The 20,638-nt window shown below is 41.1% G+C and overlaps 1 protein-coding gene across 5 annotated transcripts in view; it reads right to left on the bottom strand.

Annotated features, from left to right (window-relative positions):
- Positions 1 to 20,638, bottom strand: part of SERINC5 (serine incorporator 5) — a 93,987-nt gene that overhangs the window by 23,153 nt on the left and 50,196 nt on the right. For all 5 annotated transcript variants that reach the window (XM_060143208.1, XM_060143207.1, XM_060143206.1 and 2 more), the window contains exons 3-8: positions 14,079 to 14,257; positions 13,528 to 13,610; positions 12,001 to 12,094; positions 6,195 to 6,406; positions 4,571 to 4,666; positions 1,953 to 2,079 (exon numbers count right to left, since the gene is read on the bottom strand). In XM_060143208.1, the coding sequence (XP_059999191.1) occupies positions 1,953 to 2,079; positions 4,571 to 4,666; positions 6,195 to 6,406; positions 12,001 to 12,094; positions 13,528 to 13,610; positions 14,079 to 14,257 (791 nt within the window). The remainder of the gene's footprint in view (positions 1 to 1,952; positions 2,080 to 4,570; positions 4,667 to 6,194; positions 6,407 to 12,000; positions 12,095 to 13,527; positions 13,611 to 14,078; positions 14,258 to 20,638) is intronic.

The raw sequence follows: 20,638 nt of genomic DNA on the forward strand, positions 1-20,638 counted from the left end.
ATCGGCACATTAAATAGCATTTTTGCCATCTTTTCCATTGATGGGCTTATAGCAAATCTATGCCTTATTTTTATCTAAGGGCACAAACATTTTTTATCATGCAGGATTAGGCATTCAGCAACTCAAAAAACACATGATTTTATTGTATCCAGTATCTTTACAGCCTTTTTTTTTCTGATAGCACAAACAAAAGAAACACTTAGCTCATTGTAAAAAAAAAAAAATTTTTATTTTTTAAAAAAAAAACAGAAAGAAGTTATCCCTAATACCACCACTCTTACAAGCTTGGTTTATATCCTTCCAGGAGTTTTTCTACATGTGTAAATACAACTATATTTTATTTTAAAAATGGAATATTCTACACTTACAGTTTAGTAACCTACTTTCTCCTCACTGGATTTACCAATATTTTTTTACATACCAATGCAGAAAAAAATGTGAGTGACAAATTGCAAAATTAGTCATGTTGCTGACACTTCTCCCCAAAGCCCAACAATAACAGACTCAGGAAGGAAAAACTTAAGAAAGGAAGGGCTGAGAATCAGCATTAAAATGTGGGTGGCCTTTATGGCTTTCCTGAAAACATTCATTGATGAGGGCCCGAATCAGTGAACAAGTATGGAATTAATAACGGTGCAAGTCCAGAAACCGGTCACCACAGTCCCTTCTGCTGCATCATGGAAAGGCTGTCACCACATCACAGACAAACTGAGAGCTTGCACACGTTTGAGAGCTTGATGCATGACTGTGAACACGTGCTTTATAAAACTCAGTTCTCTTGTCTATGTCTGTCGTCTATGTCTGTTGGTCTCTCTATGGCATTAGGGGGTGTTAGAAGCTCTAAGAGAAAAAGCCAACATGCTCAGAGAGACATTCTATTTATACAAGCTATCACCACCAGGATAGTACAGTTTTGGCCAGAGGAAGATTACCATGTGCCTGTGACTAGCTGAAATTTTTAGACGCTGAAATATAACAAACGAGGGACTTCCCTGGTGGTCCAGTGAGTAAGACTCCATGCTCTCAATGCAGGGGGCCCAGGTTCGATCCCTGGTTGGGGAACTAGATCCCGCATGCATGCCACAACTAAGAGCCCACATGCTGCAACGAAGATCCCGTATGCCGCAACTAAGACCCGGCATAACCAAAATAAATAAATAAATAAATATACATATATATATATATATATATATATATACACACATATATTTTTAATAAAAATAAAGAAGAAATATAACAAACGAAATGTAAAACACAGGAGTAAAACCTAAACATGAAAGGGTTACTGTCTAAGGGAAGCTTGATCATCAGTGAAATATGTACCTGAAGTAAGAAACTTATCATTCCTACCCTTTACTTTTCTCCTTCTCGTATCTTCTACAGATTTTGAAGGTGGAATAAACCTCACCCCAAGCATCTGCAACACAGCCTGTTTATGTATCACACTTACTTTTGGAGGAATGACTTTGCCTCCTTAATAGCAATGTGGGTTTTAGCATAAAAGAAAAGGGATGTTTCCTGTCTTTCCTGGACTAAGCACAAAATGACTGTGCATGGAGTACTTTGTACTCTTTCCATCAACAAGAGAACAAACGATATTTCCGCTGGAGTAGAAAGTTGCCAAAACACTCTGGTACATTCCACCTCTTCCTCACTTTGTGCTCCCTTACCTTTCAAAAATGCTTTAGCAAGTAGTACTCAACCGTCTGTTAAAGCATTGCAACGTACCATATATATTTATTTTATTTACCACATAGAAATACAAGCTAGGCAAATGAAGTCCAAACACCTAGATTTCATGCTGTAATACCACCTTTTTACTTCAGGCTACATTTTCCCTCTTCCTCAGATGGTATTTGTTTGGCTGCCTCACACTGCTAAAATGTATTTAAATTCTCCTCTTATACTTTTAAAGTCTGCAAAGATGGCCTTAGGTAACTCCTGAAACTTACCAGGAATACAAGATGCACGCACACAACAGAGTGGTACCCAGTCCAGCAACCAAGTTTTTGTCTCTGTACAGGTCCTGACCAAAGTCAGGCACGCAGATGGTGACATTCTTCCCATGTTGATCTAGAACTTGTGAAGAAAAGGGAAAGGAATCAGAGCCACATTAGAAAAGCCCGCTGTAACTCAGGGATGCATTCACTTTGGGAAAATTCATGCAGTGCAGAACAGTGAGACTCAGCACTGGAAGCTTCTCCTCTACTGTCCCACTCGACTCAGACTAGATTGTTACTACTGTGAAGCACCCTCTGCCACCTAGGAAGCCTCTCGGAGCAAGACCCTCGGGTTCCAGCTTAGTGCTAAAGGGATCTTCAGTCCCAGGACTTTCTAAGAGTCGTGCTATTTTTCAGTACTATTGAAACGATAGTAAAGAGTAAACTTAGGTCATTTGAATTTCAGTTGACTGGGCAGTTGATTGGCAGGTAGCGTGCAGCTAACTGAGAGCATCCTCCATGTCTATCCTCCCTGGAGGAGTGTCAAGACTATTACATCAAACAGGAACCTGCAGGAACTGCTATCTGGCCGACAGCCTCCACCCAGATGAGAAGTCATTTTACTGTTGGTAATAGGACAGTCATGACATCTTACGGCTGTAACCTGGGAACCTCCTCAAGTGGTCTAGAGCTTTAAAAAATTGTGAGAGGCTACATAACAAAGATTTGTATCATATTACCATCACTAGTCGTTTACTTTTTATCTATCACAGAGTCTTCAATTTTGAACACCCAAGCTGGGTCTGTTTGCCAACTCTGCCCCAAAATAAGGAACATAAACATAAAATAACAGGCTAGAAACCATTTTACAAACATGCACATTCTAAGAGTTTAAAGTTGGACTAAAATTATTACTGGTGCTCCCACTTGAAACTGTAAACTGTGTGTGCTGTGGTTTAAGGAATCTTTATTCTTAGGCCAATGAAAATTTTCTTTACAAAACTGACCAAAATATGAACTTTGCTATTTAAGTAGTACCACCCAAAATTAAAAATAAAAGTTTTTTTCTGTATTTAAGTGATACCTGCCATTAAAAAGAAAAATGTTGTAACCAAAAACCCCGTTAAGTTAAAAGCAGAGATTAATACATAAATAGTCAAAACACTCATAAAAGTCTTAAATAGAGTAGACTTAAATAAATTTAGAGTCAAGAGAGATTTAAAAAAAAAATATCCAGGATAGACTATACTTAATATAAGATGTACAATTATATTTGCATTGTACTATAAATAGCTATAAAGGCAAGACCCATATGTAGTACATGTATATGCTAAAAGTTTCAAATTATCTTTGCATTTGCTTTCTAAATTTAAAAAAGGAAAACAACTTCAATTTTCTATTCTAGAGAAAAGAGAGTACATGTATTTCACCTGATGTATATAAGATAAAATGTACCCAAACATACTCACATGTATATGAGTATACATTTATATACACATTTATATATCACAAAAGTGATAAAGATGATGAAATATAATGAGTTTGGAAATCAACACAAGAAAATCTGGTCCTTTACTGGGAAAGCTTATAATATAATAGTGCTTTTATAGTTCTCAAATATTCATTGCAACCACTCTACAAGAATAATAGGCACCCCTTATATAGCACCTACTACATGCCAGGAACTGTACTTATACTTACATACACACACATACTCATTGAAATCTTAAAAACCACCCTATAAAAGAAGAATTTTATTTAATTATCTTCTTAAAATAATAATTAAAATTCTTATTTTAGGGGCTTCCCTGGTGGTGCAATGGTTAAGAATCCACCTGCTAATGCAAGGGACACAGAATCGAGCCCCGGTCCGGGAGGATCCCACATGTCACGGAGCAACTAAGTTCGTGCGCCACAACTACTGAGCCTGTGCTCTAGAGCCCGTGAGCCACAACTACTGAGCCTGAGCACCACAACTACTGAAGCCCGCGCGCCTAGAGTCCGTGCTCCGCAACAAGAGAAGCCACCACAGTGAGAAGCCCACACACCACAAGAAAGAGCAGCCCCCGCTCCTGCAACTAGAGAAAGCCCCGCATGCAGCAACAAAGACCAGATGCAACCAAAAAAAAAAAAAAAAAAAATCTTATTTTAAAGGTGAGATATCTAGGGAGAGAAAAGTGACTTCATGCAAGTTACTTAAGTGGCAGAACCACTCCCATGCTCTTTCTACTCTCTGTTACAGTCAGAGAAATGATCACCTAAAGAAAATTAATAACCATCTAAAAATAATAAAAAAAATAGAGCAAAAATTTTTTTCTTGAATATTTTTGATTATTTCTTGAACATTTGAGTATTTCTGAGCAGGAAAATGCAGATTAGGCCTCAAAGCAAACTCAACAGCCCTCCTTAGTTCACATCTTTCCTGAACAGCAGGAAGACTCAGGAGAAGGAAGTTTCATGTTCATATCCCATGTTGAGGACCTCATTTAATGAAGAAGTCTAGATCATCTCTCTATTTTGATGTGTCGTATCCCTGATACTTAAAACGATAGCTCACAGAGACATAGTGCTCACTCCACAAATGACAACATTCATCCTGCAAGCACAGGCTCCCTAACAAGCTGGCTTACCTACTTCTACAGGTTTGCTGGACAGAGCTGAGAACGTGAGATACGTGACGTAGCAGCTGATGAGACCCGACTGCAGTAACCCAGAGTGCGGTTGTCCTGGAGAATGAGAAGAGACAGTGTTTTAAATCAATGATGAGAAAGCATATGTGCCTTAAAAAAAACAGGTCTCCCCCAAATGATATCCCTCCAACTTGGAGCCCCACCCTTCAAGGTAAGAAGAGGTACGTAATGTGTTTCTCAGATGACACCAAAACATTTGGGGAGGGGGCGGGGCGGGGAGTGATACACTGAACCTAACTGCTGTTTTAGAGATGACAAGTTCTACCGAGTTCTCGCCCAACACCCTATTTTGATAATAACTACAGCTGTACTGAAACATATTGCCTGGTCTCCGTGAGGTTCATAACATTAGTTCTTAAATCACAAAACCTCCAAAGAAAATTTACCGTCGTTATTTGTGAGATCACATAGTTTAGTGGGGTAAATGATGGATTTTATAGGGAGGGCCTGGATTCCAGATGGGGAGAAAGCTCATATCTGTCAATGGACAAAAAATCCTTTGGGAATACCAGAGCTGGTCCAAACCAAAGAAGAAGGCTATGGGACTGAGCATTCACTGGGAAAAGGGCTTCAATGTTACAATATTTAAATTAAACTGTTCGGATGGTTGAGAGTAACCAAGATGTGACAAAAGGGATTTATCCTTTTTTTGGTGAAATTTTCAACCACCTGCAGACATAAAAGGATTTAGTTTCGCCCAGTCTTCCATTTGATTAAATTTATTCCCAGAGTTATAATTATTAAATTATAATGACCCATAAAGGTAAAAAATAGGCCCTTTTATAATGTTGCTCTTTGGCATGGGAATAAGACTCACCTTAACAATTAATGGCATTAAACCAAATATTTCAAAATATTATAACTATTTCAAAAAGTAGGATTTAACCCAAAGAACATTTTAATCTGAATACTAATGCTTTAGGAAATTCTTAATTGATCAATTAAAGGAACTGGAGGAGTAATAACCATCTCAATTTCAATAATGAACTTCCATCATCTCTTCCTTTTAGCTTTGAAACAACCATGAGCAAGATCAGGCTCACAGGTTTCTGTTGGCTTCGCAGAGGAAGGATTGGGGTATGAGAACGGTTAGCTCCCGGAGCTAGCTGCTGGCAGAGCCAGGATTGGATTTCCTGCTTCCTGACTCTGGGACCACGCTGTCCTCAATTTGTGGTCCACAGGGGTCTTAAGTGAAAGATGAGCCCCAGAACAGCTCCTTCCGTAGCCCTCTCACTCATTCAAGTTTTACACAGAGATCACAGGGAAGAGCTAAATATCCACTAAAGGTGTTTTCCATTGAAAGGCTCCTTGTAGTGCATTATGTAATGGCAACATCTATCTCCTTATTTATTGGCTTCATTACACTCAAATCTTGGACACAAGGCATGCGTGACTATCACATTCGCCCCAGTGTGGGGCATGAAGGGGACACTGGGGTCCCACCTTTCCTATTGCTGATCCACCCATGGTAAATTAAGGAATGACCATAATTTCCAAAAAGGGAGGGGTGTTGCTCAAAGACATTTATAATATGAATAAGAATGGAAAAAAAAACTGTGCTTACGATCTTGGACACAGGGTGAGATGGCTACCACTGAAATAAGCAGACACAGGCCTCCGTTTACCCCCAGAAGAATTTTATTTTCCAGGCAACCATCTTTCTGTGTATAAAACACTGCCATCAAAATCAAGCCTCCCGTGGCGATGGAGTACATGATGAGAGTCACCAGGGACAGAGAGGCGTACCACAGCTTGTTGCTAGCTGTGCCTGCGGTCCTGTTTCTCCAGGAAGTGGAGAAGAGGAAGGGGAGAGAAGACAGGTCAGTTGATTCTCCGACAGCATCTATCATCCCTCAGGCATTATTCACTAATGCTATCAGGCCCCAGCCCATAGTAATGAGTTATCCAAAGGCCTATCATTTTACCCACTAGAAGCTAGATGGTACAGGTAAATATGCAAAAAGTTCTTGGCTCAAGGATAGAATTTTTTCTAAACACTGATAAAATTCCATCTTTGACTCAAGTGTATTCATCAGCTAAAATGAATACACCACAGACTTTATTCTAGCTTCCCCGTTCTGGATGTCAATTACCCTGGGACAGGTTTTGGCAGTATTAAAAAGTGGCTCTTTGCTGGAGTTGGAGTTTTCCCCATAAACACAGAGCCTGGAGGTGCCAGTCTCTTAGCCAAGTGCTGCCAGCAGCTCCTGCTGACACTCATCTTCCCTTTAGGGAGAGAGAAGCAAATGAACTTCACCCGGAGAAAGACTGGCTGACCTCAGCTCTTCTGTCTCTGCACTGAAAAGGAGAATCTGTACTAGTTCTGCTTCTCCCAAACAATGCCAGGTATGATTAAGAAGTTTGACATTAGAAAAAGTGAAGACAGGAATTCCCTGGTGGTCCAGTGGTTAGGACTCAGTGCTCTCACTGCCAGGGGTCCAGGTTCAATTCCTGTTTGGGGAACTAAGATCCCGCAAGCCACGCAGCACGGCCAAAAAAAAGAAAAGAAAAGAAAAGGGGGGGGGGTGGAGAATAAAATCAGCCGGGAAAAGAGTAGAAATTTTAATGGGATTTACAATAAAGAATCTAAAAGAGGAGGTTAATGTGCTCTCAGATTTATGTAAACATTAATAAAGGGATGGGAGAAATAAGTAGTGATTTAACAATCTACAGAAACTGTTCAGAACAAAGAAAAGAGGGCTTATTGATGCTAAATGAAGAGGACAGAACAACAGGGGGATGGACTGAATCACTGTCATCTGCCTTAGGATTCAATTGCCCTTTGTAACCACACTCTCACAAACCTTCACAGAGAAAGCAACATACTTACTATCTTCACAAAGCTGGAGAGTGTTCAAGCAACCCAGCTAAAATGTTTCAATTATGAAGTTACTGCAGCCCGGAGACAGAGAAAACAGGGAGGAAAGGCCAAAATGACAATGACCATCATATTCCTGAAACGGAGCCAGGTGCTCCGATGACCACAGTTATTCTAACAGGGAAGGCACACAAAGCAAATGAAGAGAAAATGAAACTAGAGAAAGGAAGGAGCCAAATGGTAATCGACGACAGGGAGAGAAAATGGATTAAGTAGAAAAAGGTGAACACTGCTGACCAGTGTGTAGGTGGGGTCCAGCTGTTTCCTCACTAGTCTTTTGGGCTATGTTATTACTATAAGAAGGACTTTCTTAACAGTTAATTTATGCTTAGATTCCCAAGGTTAAATCTTCAACCCTAACCTCTCCTCTCAACTCCAGGCTCCTATTATCCAACTGTTAATGTCTTCGCTTGGAGGTCTAATCTGCATGTCAAACTTGGCAGGTCCAGATTAACTTCCCAATATTCAAACCTCCATCCCCAAACATGCTCTTCTGTGATCTTCCCAACCTCAGAACATGGCAATTCCATTCTTCCCATTGGGGTGGGGGTGGGGGTGGGGGGAGATTAAAGAACTGCAGTTGCTCTTGACTGCTTTTTCTCTCCCTGCTCCTCTCCTCTCCCCACCACCATGCCATCCCCAGCAGCAAATTCCACTGCTTCCAACTTCAGACTATATCAGAATCTGACTGCTGCTACCATGTGGTTTGCACTCTTCCCTCACCACTGGGGTCCAGCCACAGTGGATGTCCCTGTGCCCCTTAAAGAAGCCAGCACGATCCTGCCTTAGGCTCTCCCCAACTTCCTTCGTCTCCCTCACACCTCGTCATGAAAGCCTTTCCCTGCTCTGCTCACCCCAACTTCCACACCCTTTCTTTTTCTCCAGAGCACTTTTCACCATTAAACCTAGTACGTATTTGCTTGATTATAAGTTGATTATCTATCGCCCCTCTCCCCAGGAGAATGTAAGCTCCACAGAGCAGGACACGGTTGCATTCACTGCTGCTCTCCTACTGTCGAGTGCCTGGCAAATAATAGGTGCTTAATGAATATTGGTGCAAGGACTGCCAACTGTCAGAGGATAACTGGAGGCAGCAAAGGTGGCAGAGTGGCTGTGATTCCTGATGCTCCAGACTCAGTTGGTCCTCCCAATGACATCTTCTATAGACACCCCAAATAAGTGCTGTGACTTATTATCTTTATACTCTTGGTGCCCGGCACACAGTTAATAGTCCAAAAATTTTGAATCAGTGCTCAATAAGAAGCCCTTGGATGGAGATTAGAAAAAGACCGGGCAGTGGGGAGGAGTGTATGGACACAGAAGCAAGCAGGTTATCAGGTTAGGAAAGATGTCTGGGCTCAGGCTTCGGGTGAGGGTTAGGAGTAAACAAAACCCAACAACAACATTAATTTAAAATCCATAAAATCTAATAAATAAATAAATAAAATCTAGAAAATGGGTCTTTATTAGAAACACCTAAATAGGGCTTCCCTGGTGGCGCAGTAGTTAAGAATCTGCCTGCCAATGCAGGGGACGTGGGTTCAAGTCCTGGTCCGGGAAGATCCCACGTGCCGCGGAGCAACTAAGCCCGTGCGCCACAACTACTGAGCCTATGCTGTAGAGTCCGTGAGCCACAACTGCTGAGCCTGTGTGCCCAGAGCCCGTGCTCCACAACAAGAGAAGCCACCGCAATGAGAAGCCCGCGCACCACAACGAAGAGTAGCCCCCGCTCACCGCAACTAAAGACCCAATGCAGCCAAAAAAAATAAAAATAAATTAATTAATTTAAAAAAAATGCAACTCCCTCCAAAAAAGAAACACCTAAATATACTGTTTACTTTTTGTTATTTCAGTTTTAATATAGAACTGATGCTTCGAATTATAAAAATTGACCTAGAAAGTGTCAAAAACAAGACAACAGGCTTAGAAAGGAGTCGCTTATGCTAAGCCCCACACCACCAAACCAACACAACTTAGAGTTTCAGCTCTCCCAGAAACAGAATCTTAAACCAGTCAATCAGGAATCCCCTGATTAGCACTAGTTATGTCACCTAATTGGTAGATGCCTGCCATCCCCTGAAGGGAAGTTACCTCACAATAACCAACCTGCTTTTTTGCCTAATATAACTTCCTTGTCCCTGCTCTCTGCTGCCTATAAACGTCTTTTATTTTGTACAGCTCCTCGGAGCTCCTTTCTATCTGCCAGATTGGAGGGCGCCCAATTTGAATCAATTTTTGCTCGGACAAACTCTTAAACTAAATTAGATGAATTTACATAAAAATAACAATACTTGTACATTTCCTAGCTTACTCCTAATTTTAGGCAGACCAACCAGCTGTGAGTATGTGGACAAAAGAGATTTTATTGGGACACTGGCCTCAAAGCCGGGACAACAGCAACATCAATCGTTGCAAAGCTCTTAAGCCATTCCTATTGGGTGGTTTCTGGAAAGTTTTTAAAGCAATCAAACTCTTCCAAAATGCCCGTTAAAACTTGGCATCGATAATTAGTCCCAGAAAATGGCTTCAGAATCAATCAAAACATTAAAGTCAGAGTAAAAAAGCACAAGTATTCTCAAGGAAGCATACTATTTAATGGGCAAGTCAGGCACTCAGTATCAAAGATATTAGTATTTTATCATAAGTTCCTTACTCGAAGTTTATTTGTAAAAATTTTAGAAAAAACAGTGTGATGCATTCCTTTTGTCAAATAAAAAATTCAGAATGAAAGTACATAAGAATCATCAGGGAATTCCCTGGTAGTCCAGTGGTTAGGATTCCACGTTTTTACTGCCAAGGGCCCAGGTTTGATCCCTGGTCTGGGAACTAAAATTCCACAAGCCACATGGTACAGCGCCCCCGGCCCCCCGGAAAAAAGAATCATCATCAATGGAAAGAATGGTATTTAATCAATTAAAATGCATTTCCAACTTATTGTGCATATTTCTTCTGCATAACTGAGAACAGGGTCACATAAAACTATAGTCAGCCATTTGACTTATCTTTAGGAAAACTCTGCTGCCTCGAAACAAGATTTAGTAGAAGCCCCAAACATACTAGGTTTCAGGGATGACTCAAAATGCAGGACAGCATGCAATAATAAACTTATATATGTACTCAGACCTAGAAATCTGTATTATCATAGAGATTAAGATTTGAGAGGAGTTCCACGGCAGTCCAGTGGTTACGGCTCTGCACTGCCAACGCAGGGGGCACGGGCTCAATGCCGGGTCAGGGAGCTAAGATTCCCACATGCCGCGCAGCGCGGCACCCGCCCCCGCCTAAAAAATAAAGATTTGAAAAAATACCAAAACACGCCTGTAGTGCTACCTGTATGACTATTCAATGTGCTGCAAACATTTTTAAATTGGTATTTGGGTGCTTACTCCAATATTTACCAAATAATAAAACGTTTAACCTATCTTTTCACTCAGGCATCTCATGATTCGATTTTCAAAAAAACAAGACCAAAACAAAACAACTACTACTACTACCAAGCTGAGGAATATAATCAGGATGAAAAGTGTTTTGAGAGAATTTGGACAGTATATTTTGTTTTGTCCAAAATAAAAAATAAAACTCACATTCATATAGAACTTTCAGATACCCACCCAAACAGTACAAAATAACATGATGCCTACAAAATCTACAAAATTACAAAAGCCTTACTGGATATAGCAGGCAGTTATTTTCATTCATATTTTGTAAGTAACGTAAGACAGAGCACTTCAGTGCTTTGCCCAGAGTCACAAAGAGAGTTAACCTGGCCTTAGCACCGAAGGAGCTGGACCCCTGTCTAGCTGTCACTTCCTCAATGTGGCTCAGTAAGAAATAAAACGAGCCATTAATAGTTTGGCATTCCCCATGTATTCTAGGATGTGAATTCTATTTTCAAGGCACTTAACAAGGGTCTGTATTTTTTTTTAAGTCGGGAAGGCTTTCTAAGGTAGAACAACAGATCTTCCTAATGAAGGGGTCCTTCCCCTCTTAGGAGTTGAGAAGGAACAAAAATTTTTTTAAAAAGAAAAGCACTATTTCATTGAATATTCTTTGCAGAAAATGAACCTCCAGCTCCAAAGTACTTTTTTCTTTTTAATCTCCTAAGGATGGGAGCCTAAGATAAAGCCTACCCAAATTTTCAGCCACTAACGCAAGCACGGAGCAGGGGCTGCGAGGCGCCAGCAGTGGGGTTGAGTGTGGCTAAGTCTTACAGCCCAAATGAGAGGGTGCAGGGAAAAGAGAGCCAAAGAGTGAAGAGCAATGAAGTGGAAAAAGGAAAAGTAGAAAGGCGAGAAAAACAGTATGGGAGAGGAGTAAATGAAGAGGTCCAAAGAGCAGGAGGGAAGGGAGAGAACAAGCAAAAATTGTTTTTGGTGTAAGCAGGCTGCTAATCGCTGGCAATACAACTCGGGGTAGAGCTCCTGTCAACAATGGGCACTTTCTCTGAGTCAGAGGGTGAGTTCACGTGGAAGCTCTCCATAAAAGCACATACCAGTTCTTGTTCCATTTATGTGCAAACTCCACAAGTAAGAGGAGCTGGATGCCTATGAACAGGAAGCCTCCGACGGCTCCCACATAGCGCCAGGCTGCAAAAGAAGACCGTCCGAAAGGAGATGAGGTGACTGTCCCAAGTGTTTAACTCAAATGAGAGTAATGACTACAGTTAATTTTTACTGCAGGCTCCCTGTACCAGTAACACATTTAATTCCCACACAACCCTACAAGGCGGGTACTACTATTACACCCACTTTACAGATGAGAAAAACTGAGAGTCTACACGTAAGCTGACAAGGTCCCATAGCCAGCAAAGGGTGGGGCTGGGATGTGAACACAGGCAATCCACAGCATCCAAGCTTCACCTCCATGCTATAAATAAATGCCAGATATCCTAACATGCAGTAATTCATAAAATCAACAATGACCCTCAATTTAAAAGTAAAATCACACAATGCCAGAAAAAACCAAGGATTCAAATTTCACCGGATAGAGACCCACCAATGTCCAGTGAGGAAATGAGGTTCACATGGGGGGCCACGGACTCAGGTTCTACTTCTGGCTCGGCCACAGAGAAGCCCAAACCTTGGATAAGCGCATCACATCTCTGGGTTGTCTATAATACAACTGAGCTGTGCTAAAGGATGGACAGCTAGGTCCCGTCCCATTCTAAGTATATTATTCTAATATATACAAGGACCTCTGTGGAGAATAGAAAACTAGTTACCAGTATTTTAGGTAAAAAGACAACTTGGATACAACTTCCTTAAGGAGTACATAAAACCGGTATGACCCTAAGAAACTAGCTGGAGCCTGATATGTGGCTATTAGAGGGACTATGGCTGTTCCTTATTCACAATGTGAGTATTTTTACTATCTTAATAAGGAAAGTGAATCCATTTGGGTCTGAACAGTGTTCTGAACCTCTAAAACTCAGGCTTTTTTTCTCCTCCCTACCTCATATGAAGAAGGGACCCTTGTTTCAGCTATGATTGAATGCATTATGTTAAATAACTTTGGTAGGTTCTATCGATAAGGAATATAATTCAGTGTTGTACAGTTTCACATAAGGCAAGTTTAGAAATGGTCTGGAGGATGCCTTTCTTACCCCATTATAGCTACAGCAGATTTAAAGCTGCTAAGAAGCCTTGGGTTTGTGTGCAGTGCTCAGAAAGAACAAGGTCTCCCTGGGTCACGCTGACATGCTAAACTAGTTTTCAAACAAGTTTTAAGTTCTTCATCTTCCCTTCAGGCTAATAACCTTAATTTCAATTCTTCAACCGGTAGAGTAACTAAAGGTCCTCTCACCCTTCCCAGGGAGGGAGAAGTGGAGGTTGGGGGGGGGGTAGGGAGGAAGTACAGAGGGTGGGTGAAGTGTGGGCAGCTGAGGCAGGATTTTTTTTTTTTAAGCTACAAGAAAGTTAGTAACCTACAATATCAAAGGCACCCTGGACTACGCTTTCGAACAGTTTTACAAAGTGAATAAAAACACAATAAATAGATACCCCCAATACCCCATTTGTACCATTTAGAAAGGTCTCCTGATCTGGAATGAAGAAGGCTCCTGAGCACATGGCCCCCAACAGCAGAAGTTTAAAGAACCAAAAGCTGGAGGGGAAGAAAAAAAAAAAAAGGAAATGTATTTAAATGATATTCAAGGAAGGACAAAAGACCTCTTAGAGGTAAGCGTGTCAATTCACGCTTCTGTTCTCTCCAAATGGAGGGGAAGTAATTAAGTGACTGGAGACTGCCTTTTCCCATAATTAGACAGACTTCGGTGTGGCCTCTGATTGTGCAAGACCATTTTGTTGCAGGGGTGGAAGTGACCTGGGGGAAGCTCTTGGTACAAGAAATAAACTCTTATCTCCAATGCATTTCTCATTATGGTACCAGGTGTTACAAATAGGATTCCAGTTCTTAGGCCACTGTGTGGTAAGTATAAGTTCCACCTTCCCTAAAATTGGTGTCAACAATTTCAACTAGAGGAAAGCAGTCAGAGGGTCTGAAGAGTGGAAGAGGTCCTGGAATGTTGCTCTGAATATAAGGAAGGGTGAAAGGATCCCCACAAAGACTCACCCATTGTGAATATAGGCTCTACAACTTTTACTGTTGTTGATTTTCAAGGTCAGGAGGCAGAATATAAAGAAGAAACAGGCCATTCCAAAACAGACTCTATATACCGCAGAATACCCCACCAGCTTCTCACAGGTGTCGCCAGCTTTAATGCCTTTACAGATATCTTCGAAAAAAGGGATCTGAAGAAAAAGAGAAAAAGTAATTTGTTAAAACTAGGAAAAGAAGGGCTGCCAATGGAGTGTTCTTTCAGCCTACAAGTCAAAATCCAATGTGAAATACACCATGTGCAGAGAGAAATTAAGACTGAGAAGAAAGTCTCTCTTCCAAAGACCTCTTTCTTTCTCTGAATCTTTCTTAAAAATATAGTGCTCATAACATACCACTCCACCTCCACTTACTCCTAAGGAATTCTGAAATCCAGCATCAGAGTTTTAAAAAATGATACTTATAATACACAGGTATATTTTTCTTTATTCATTCATTCATTTTTGCTGTGCCAGTCTTAGTCGCGGCATGCGGAATCTATCATTGTGGGTTGCAGATGTCTTAGTTGCGGCCTGTGGGATCTAGTTCCCCAACCAGGGATCGAACCCAGGCCTCCTGCGTTGGGAGCTCGGAGACTTACCCACTGGACCACCAGGGAAGTCCCACGGGTATATTTTTCTTGAAATGCATAAATATGGGGAATAATTGCACATATGCCATTATTTATATAGGATAAGCTCCTGACCTGGAAATGAAATCAGCGGGTCAAGTAGTATCTACATTTTAAAATTTCAAGAGATAAAGTCAAATCACACTTTTAAAGGCTGCCTTTACATCCTACCAGTAATATTTGAGACTGCTCACATTCCCAACCTGAGCACCAAATTTAAAGGTTAAAAACCACTATCTTGTTTTAATGTCCGTCTTCCTCATTACTAGTAAGGTTCACATCTTTTCTTAAATTTGTGGCCATTTGTACTATTCTCTGTGAATTGGCAGTTAATTGGATTTTTTTCTTGATCCACTGGAGCTCTTTATTTACGGACCTTAATCTTCTGATAAATGTTGATAATGGTTTATTCTAGTACAATTAGAAGGTTTTAATGTAAAACCCACTTACATTATCAGAATAATTAAAATCTTACATTATGAGAACAAGCAGCACGTTTCCATTCATGTCAGAAAATAAAGATTTAGTCAGTGTTAAAAAAAAAACTTGCTTCTTACCAACATCAAAGCTGAACACTCTTTAGAACAGAAAATAAGTTGAAAATCACATTACAGCCTTTACTCACAAGACAAAAAAAAAAAACAGGAAAAAAATGACATAAAACTAGAGGTAAAACTGAAGCATGATAATTTAGTTTCTTCTCCAGAAAATATCCTAAAGAAACAACAACAGTGGAGGTTATTAAGATTTCCATAAACAGAAGGAAGACTACACTTAATTGCAGTTCATCTTCCTCCACGAGGGTTCCCTCCCTCAGAAAAGGGCTGCAATCATTACTACACCTGAATCTCAAACATGCTTTTCCAAACAAAGCATGTTTTTCAAAATTAGTGTCTCAGGCAAAAAAGCATTAATACTGAGACCCTATTAGGATAGCTCCATTTCCATGAATAGCTATAAAAGATTTCATGGGACTTCCCTGGCAGTCCAGGGGTTATGCTCTGCACTTCCACTGCAAGGGACACGGGTCTGATCCCTGGTCGAGGAACTAAGATCCTGCATGCTACGTGGCACAGCCAAAAAAACAAAAAGATTTCATAAAGAAATGCCAAATATTTTGCAGTCAGCAAGTTCCTGCAACTCCAATTTCTTTTTGATCAGAGCAAGAAATAAATGCATAAAGAGAGACACTACTATATTTTTGAGCAAGCCAGGTAAAATACTAAGCCTAATGAAATACAGAATGTCTAGTTAAATTTAAATTTTGGATAAATAATAACTAATTTTTTAACATAACAACACTTGGGACATACTTAGACTAAATATTGCATGGGACATATTTATGCTAAAAAAGCATTCCTTGGCAAGAGATGAAGCTCAAAAGAAGGCAGGGTCTTGGTGGGAAGGGCCAGGTGTGTGCCATGCTAAGGAGTCTGGCTCCCACCCTGTAAGGGAAACAACTATTTAAGCTGGAATGCCTTTGGCTGCAGAGTGGAGAACATATGGGAAAGGGACAGGTTTGAGGCAGGAGGATAAATTAGAGGGCCACTGGATTAACAGTCCAGATAACAATCGAAGAAGGTAAACTACTAGCAGAGAAAACAAATTCTGTGGCTAGAAGTCATAGTTGGCAGGACTGTGAAGGATGGGGGGAGGGTTCTCTTCTGCTTTATTAAAGCTGTTTGGGGTGGTGGGGGAGTAGGGTTGGCAGAGGACGAAGAGTGGAACTGAAAAGAACAGATCGGGAGTTTGCTTTTAACATATAGGGTTGGAAGCGCCTTGGAGCATCCCAGTGAGAACGGCTGGTCTGGAAATTGCTTCAGTATAGCGATAAGGATACAGGATACAGGAAGTGCCCTCACACAGGTAATGAGAAGTCAGGAAGGGCCTTCTGAAGGACCTTGAACTTTTAGCAGTGTTTCACAGTGAGTGAGCAAACTCACATGGTTAAGATCCTCATATACTGAAGTGATGGGGGATGCCACACAAGTGAACGTTTCAGAGCCTCTAGCAGGAAACAAAAGCTGCACCCGTATGCGTGGTACCGATAATAAGGAGGTAACATTGCATTAAATCTGTAAAAGGAGGCGCCATGCCACCTCACTTACTCCTGTTTTGTTCATATGGGATTTACTGTTCTGTAATATTCATGGAACTCTTCTTTCCCCTCCCTTCCGTGTCCCACTCTATCAGCAAAGCTAATCCCTGCTGCACACTGCCGCCCTCACTTCCACTGTAACACGAGCATGGCAGCATCCCTTTCGTCTACACCAGCCCATCTTTCCTGATTAGACTCTTCTCCACCTCCCTACCCCACACCCACTTCTCTCTTCTTCTCAGATCAGTTCAAGAAGAACGTTACTGCCAGCAGGCCTGAACGCCTACCCTACCATCCCCCACAAATCCCCCCTCCCCTAAAACCCTTGTTTACCGCCAGAGGCCCTTAGGCTCATCAAAGGGTGAGTATGTGGCACTGCATACTTCATCCAAAATATCAGTAGGCAAACAACCCCCTGCTCCAAATTCTAAGACCTGCTTTATGCTCTGTGGGTGACTTAGTCATTTAGCCTTCAGTATGTGGTGAATATTTTTAGGCAAAGAATCTCCGAGTTGAACAAGCTGGCAAGATTTAGCGAGGGGAATCTGCTCTGATTAAATATTTGCTGTTCCAAGCTCCATCCCGGTTTTAGAAAAAGAAAACATTCATTACACACAGATTCCACACCATGGGGTAGAGGGGACAGGCCTGCTAAGGGTGTTACCTCTTATGTCTGGTTCTGGGCATCCAAGGACGCTGCATCTGTGTTGGTTCTGTACAGACCCAAGGGCAACGGTTTCCCCACAAGCCTCAAGCAACCAAACTCAGAGCCACAAATTATCAGGAAGAATAAAAAGCTCACATGGACTTCCAACCCTGAGAATTAAATCAGTGAATCGTTGTAAAAAGTGCTCATCACAGTTCCTAATCCATAGTAGCCATTAAGTAAACTTCCTTAACTCTAACTCTTTTTATAAAAAGAACTTCTCGAGGAGGGAGTTAGGCACATTACACGAACCCCTGATTGGCTGATGCATACTGATTTAAACATGGGGGAACATGAACATCTTAGAACTCAGTAGATGCTCTATTCACTTTACAAAGGATTCATATTGAAAGTTACAGTTGGACCCCCATATCTGCCAGTTCTGCATCTGTGGATTCAACTAACCACAAATGGAAAATATTTTAAAAAATTTTTTTATTTTTCAGGGAGTTCCAAAAAGTGAAACTTGAATTTGTCATGTACCAGTAACTATCTACATATTATTAGACATTATAAATAATCTAGCGATGATTTAAAGAATATAAGAGGATGTGCCTAAGTAATATACAATGTCATTTTATATAAGGTACTTGAGCATTGGTGGATTTTGGTATCCGATAGCGTCCTGGAACCAATCCCCCACAGATACCAACAGACAACTGTACCGGGTAACTTTCAATAAGATGAATCCTTCCCTGGCACATATATAGGCATACATGAGAGATATTGTGGGTTCAGTTCCAGACCACTGCAATAAAGCAAATGTCTCAATAAAGCGAGTCACACAAATCTTTTGGTTTCCCAGTGCATATAAAAATTATGTTTACACTACACTGCAGTCTATTTAGTGTGCAATGGCACTATGTGTTTTTCTTTAAAAAAAAAAAAGCAGTGTATAGACCTTAATTAAAGAATATTTTATTGCTAAAAGAACACTAACCATCACCTGTGCCTTCAGTGAGTCATGGCAGTAACATCAAAGATCACTGATCACATAACAAATATAATAATGAAAAAGTCTGAAATATCGTGAGAATTACCAAAGTGTGACACAGAGACATGAAGTGAACAATGCTGTTGAGAAAATGGCACCAACAGACTTGCTAGATGCAGCATTCCCACAAACCTTTAATTTGCAAAAAACGCAGTATTTGCAGAAGTGCGATAAAGGACAACAAAACAAGGTATGCCTGTATAAGAATTGAGTTCTAAAAAACAGTGCTCACTACCTATCTTTCAGAGACCTAGTTGCCACCCAAAAGAAAACACGTCTGAACTCCCAAATCAGGGAAGACATTTTGAAACATCAACACAAGTATTAAGCTCAAAGAGATGGAAGGTAGAAAATCCCTGTAACTCATCTATATAGAAGAGAGGCTAGCTATGCCTCCAAAACAATGTCAATCTCAGGTAGATAAATATAAACAAACAATAGAAGAGCTACAGAAAGGCTTACAGGTCTAGTTGGCCAGGGGCCCACATGCTGCAAACTTAGAAATAAAGTATAGAATTTGGGAGTGTTTCTTACAGAAATGAAGAGGAAAAGGAGCGGCGTGTTCCTATAATATTAAAATATTATTTGGGAGAGATGAGAACATGGCATATTAGCAAAGCGAATGAGTCTTACATTTCATTACATCAAATTTTTAGGGCATTGAATGAAACCAAGCTGCAGAGAAAGCTTTGGGCAGCTGAGCAGGAGTGATACCATAAAACCTAGAAGAACCACATCTGTAGGTTCTGTTTTAGTATCTCTTACTTGAAATGAATTTCAGAATTGAGACCCTCTCTCCTTTTTGATATTCCACTTATTTTCATACTTTCTAAGACAATTTCTTTTTGTCTGTGGAAAAACTCCAGTGTCCATGAGAGTGATGCCTGTCTGTTACCCACCCACGGACAGGAGCTGTGAAACAGGGAACATTAAGATCCGCTTCCATCCTCCCCTCAGTGGCCTCTAGCAACCAAGGCTCATTTCTCTGTAAATTATTACCTTTGAGGCCCTTTTTTTGGGGGGGGGGCTATTTTTACAAACAGTAACAATCTTACATCTCTTTTGTTCGGGTTTCTAGACATTTTTACAAGAAAAGTCTACATTGTGCCATTATTAAAAGCCATAAGGGGAACTAAAATTTCACCGAGCCTGGTTTTATTTGACCCTGCCACCTCTGCCATCAGGAACTTAACATCCCCAAATAGTAACTCCCCAGAATCTCGGAAGCATGCAAGACAGAGACAGCACTGGTGCTCACAGCTTCTCCTCCACCATGAGCATTTCGTCAGGATCAAACCACCCCAAATATGATTAGACAGTTAGAAAACAACTCCAACCAAACTTTAAATAATAAGCTTTCAACCCAAACAAGACAACTTGCAGAGAACTAACTAATAATGATGGCACGAAGGGCTCTTCCTCAGGAGGGAAGCAGGCGACAGCTAACGTCGATCTGCTCAGGGAATTAAGGTAACATGAAGGCAGAATGTACGAGCAAGAATCACGCCAGTTACTAATCTTGAAGGAGAGATAAGAGTTAATCCCAGCGAAAACTCATATAAATCTTCAATTAGGCAATGGCAGTGGGGATTGGGGCCGTGGAATAGACAGGTCCCGTGGAATAGACAGGTCCCGTGTGCTGATTTGATGGGGCCTAGGAAGAAAGGCAGAGGAACCCAGAACTAAGATTCCCAGTTCCTAGCTTGGCAGTTGGTTGGATGGCGGCCCAGCAGTGGATAGGAATCACAGAAGAGCGGTTTCAGGATGGAGGGGCAGTCATTCACTTAACGACAGGCGGCCAGTATCCGGGGGAAATGTGGGCAGATGGCTAAGCAAGGGTGCAGTGCTCCAGAAAGACAGCAGGACTAGAGAGAAGGACTTGGTAGTGACCAGCAGAGATGGCAAAGGAGGCACTCAGTGGAGTAAATAAACTCACCTGGAGAGGAATGTGGGTAGAGGAGGGGGAGGGAGACAGGTGGGAACAGCCCAGAATGCTGGGGAATGCAAACATTTGGGGACTGGGAAGAAGGGGAAAAAAAACAAGGAAGAAACTGAAAAGGTACAGAACCAGAGAGAAGTTGAGGGAGGCTTTCAAGAAGCAGAGTGT

Source organism: Lagenorhynchus albirostris, chromosome 3 (genome assembly GCF_949774975.1).
Source record: "Lagenorhynchus albirostris chromosome 3, mLagAlb1.1, whole genome shotgun sequence".
NCBI classification, from domain to species: Eukaryota; Metazoa; Chordata; class Mammalia; order Artiodactyla; family Delphinidae; genus Lagenorhynchus; species Lagenorhynchus albirostris.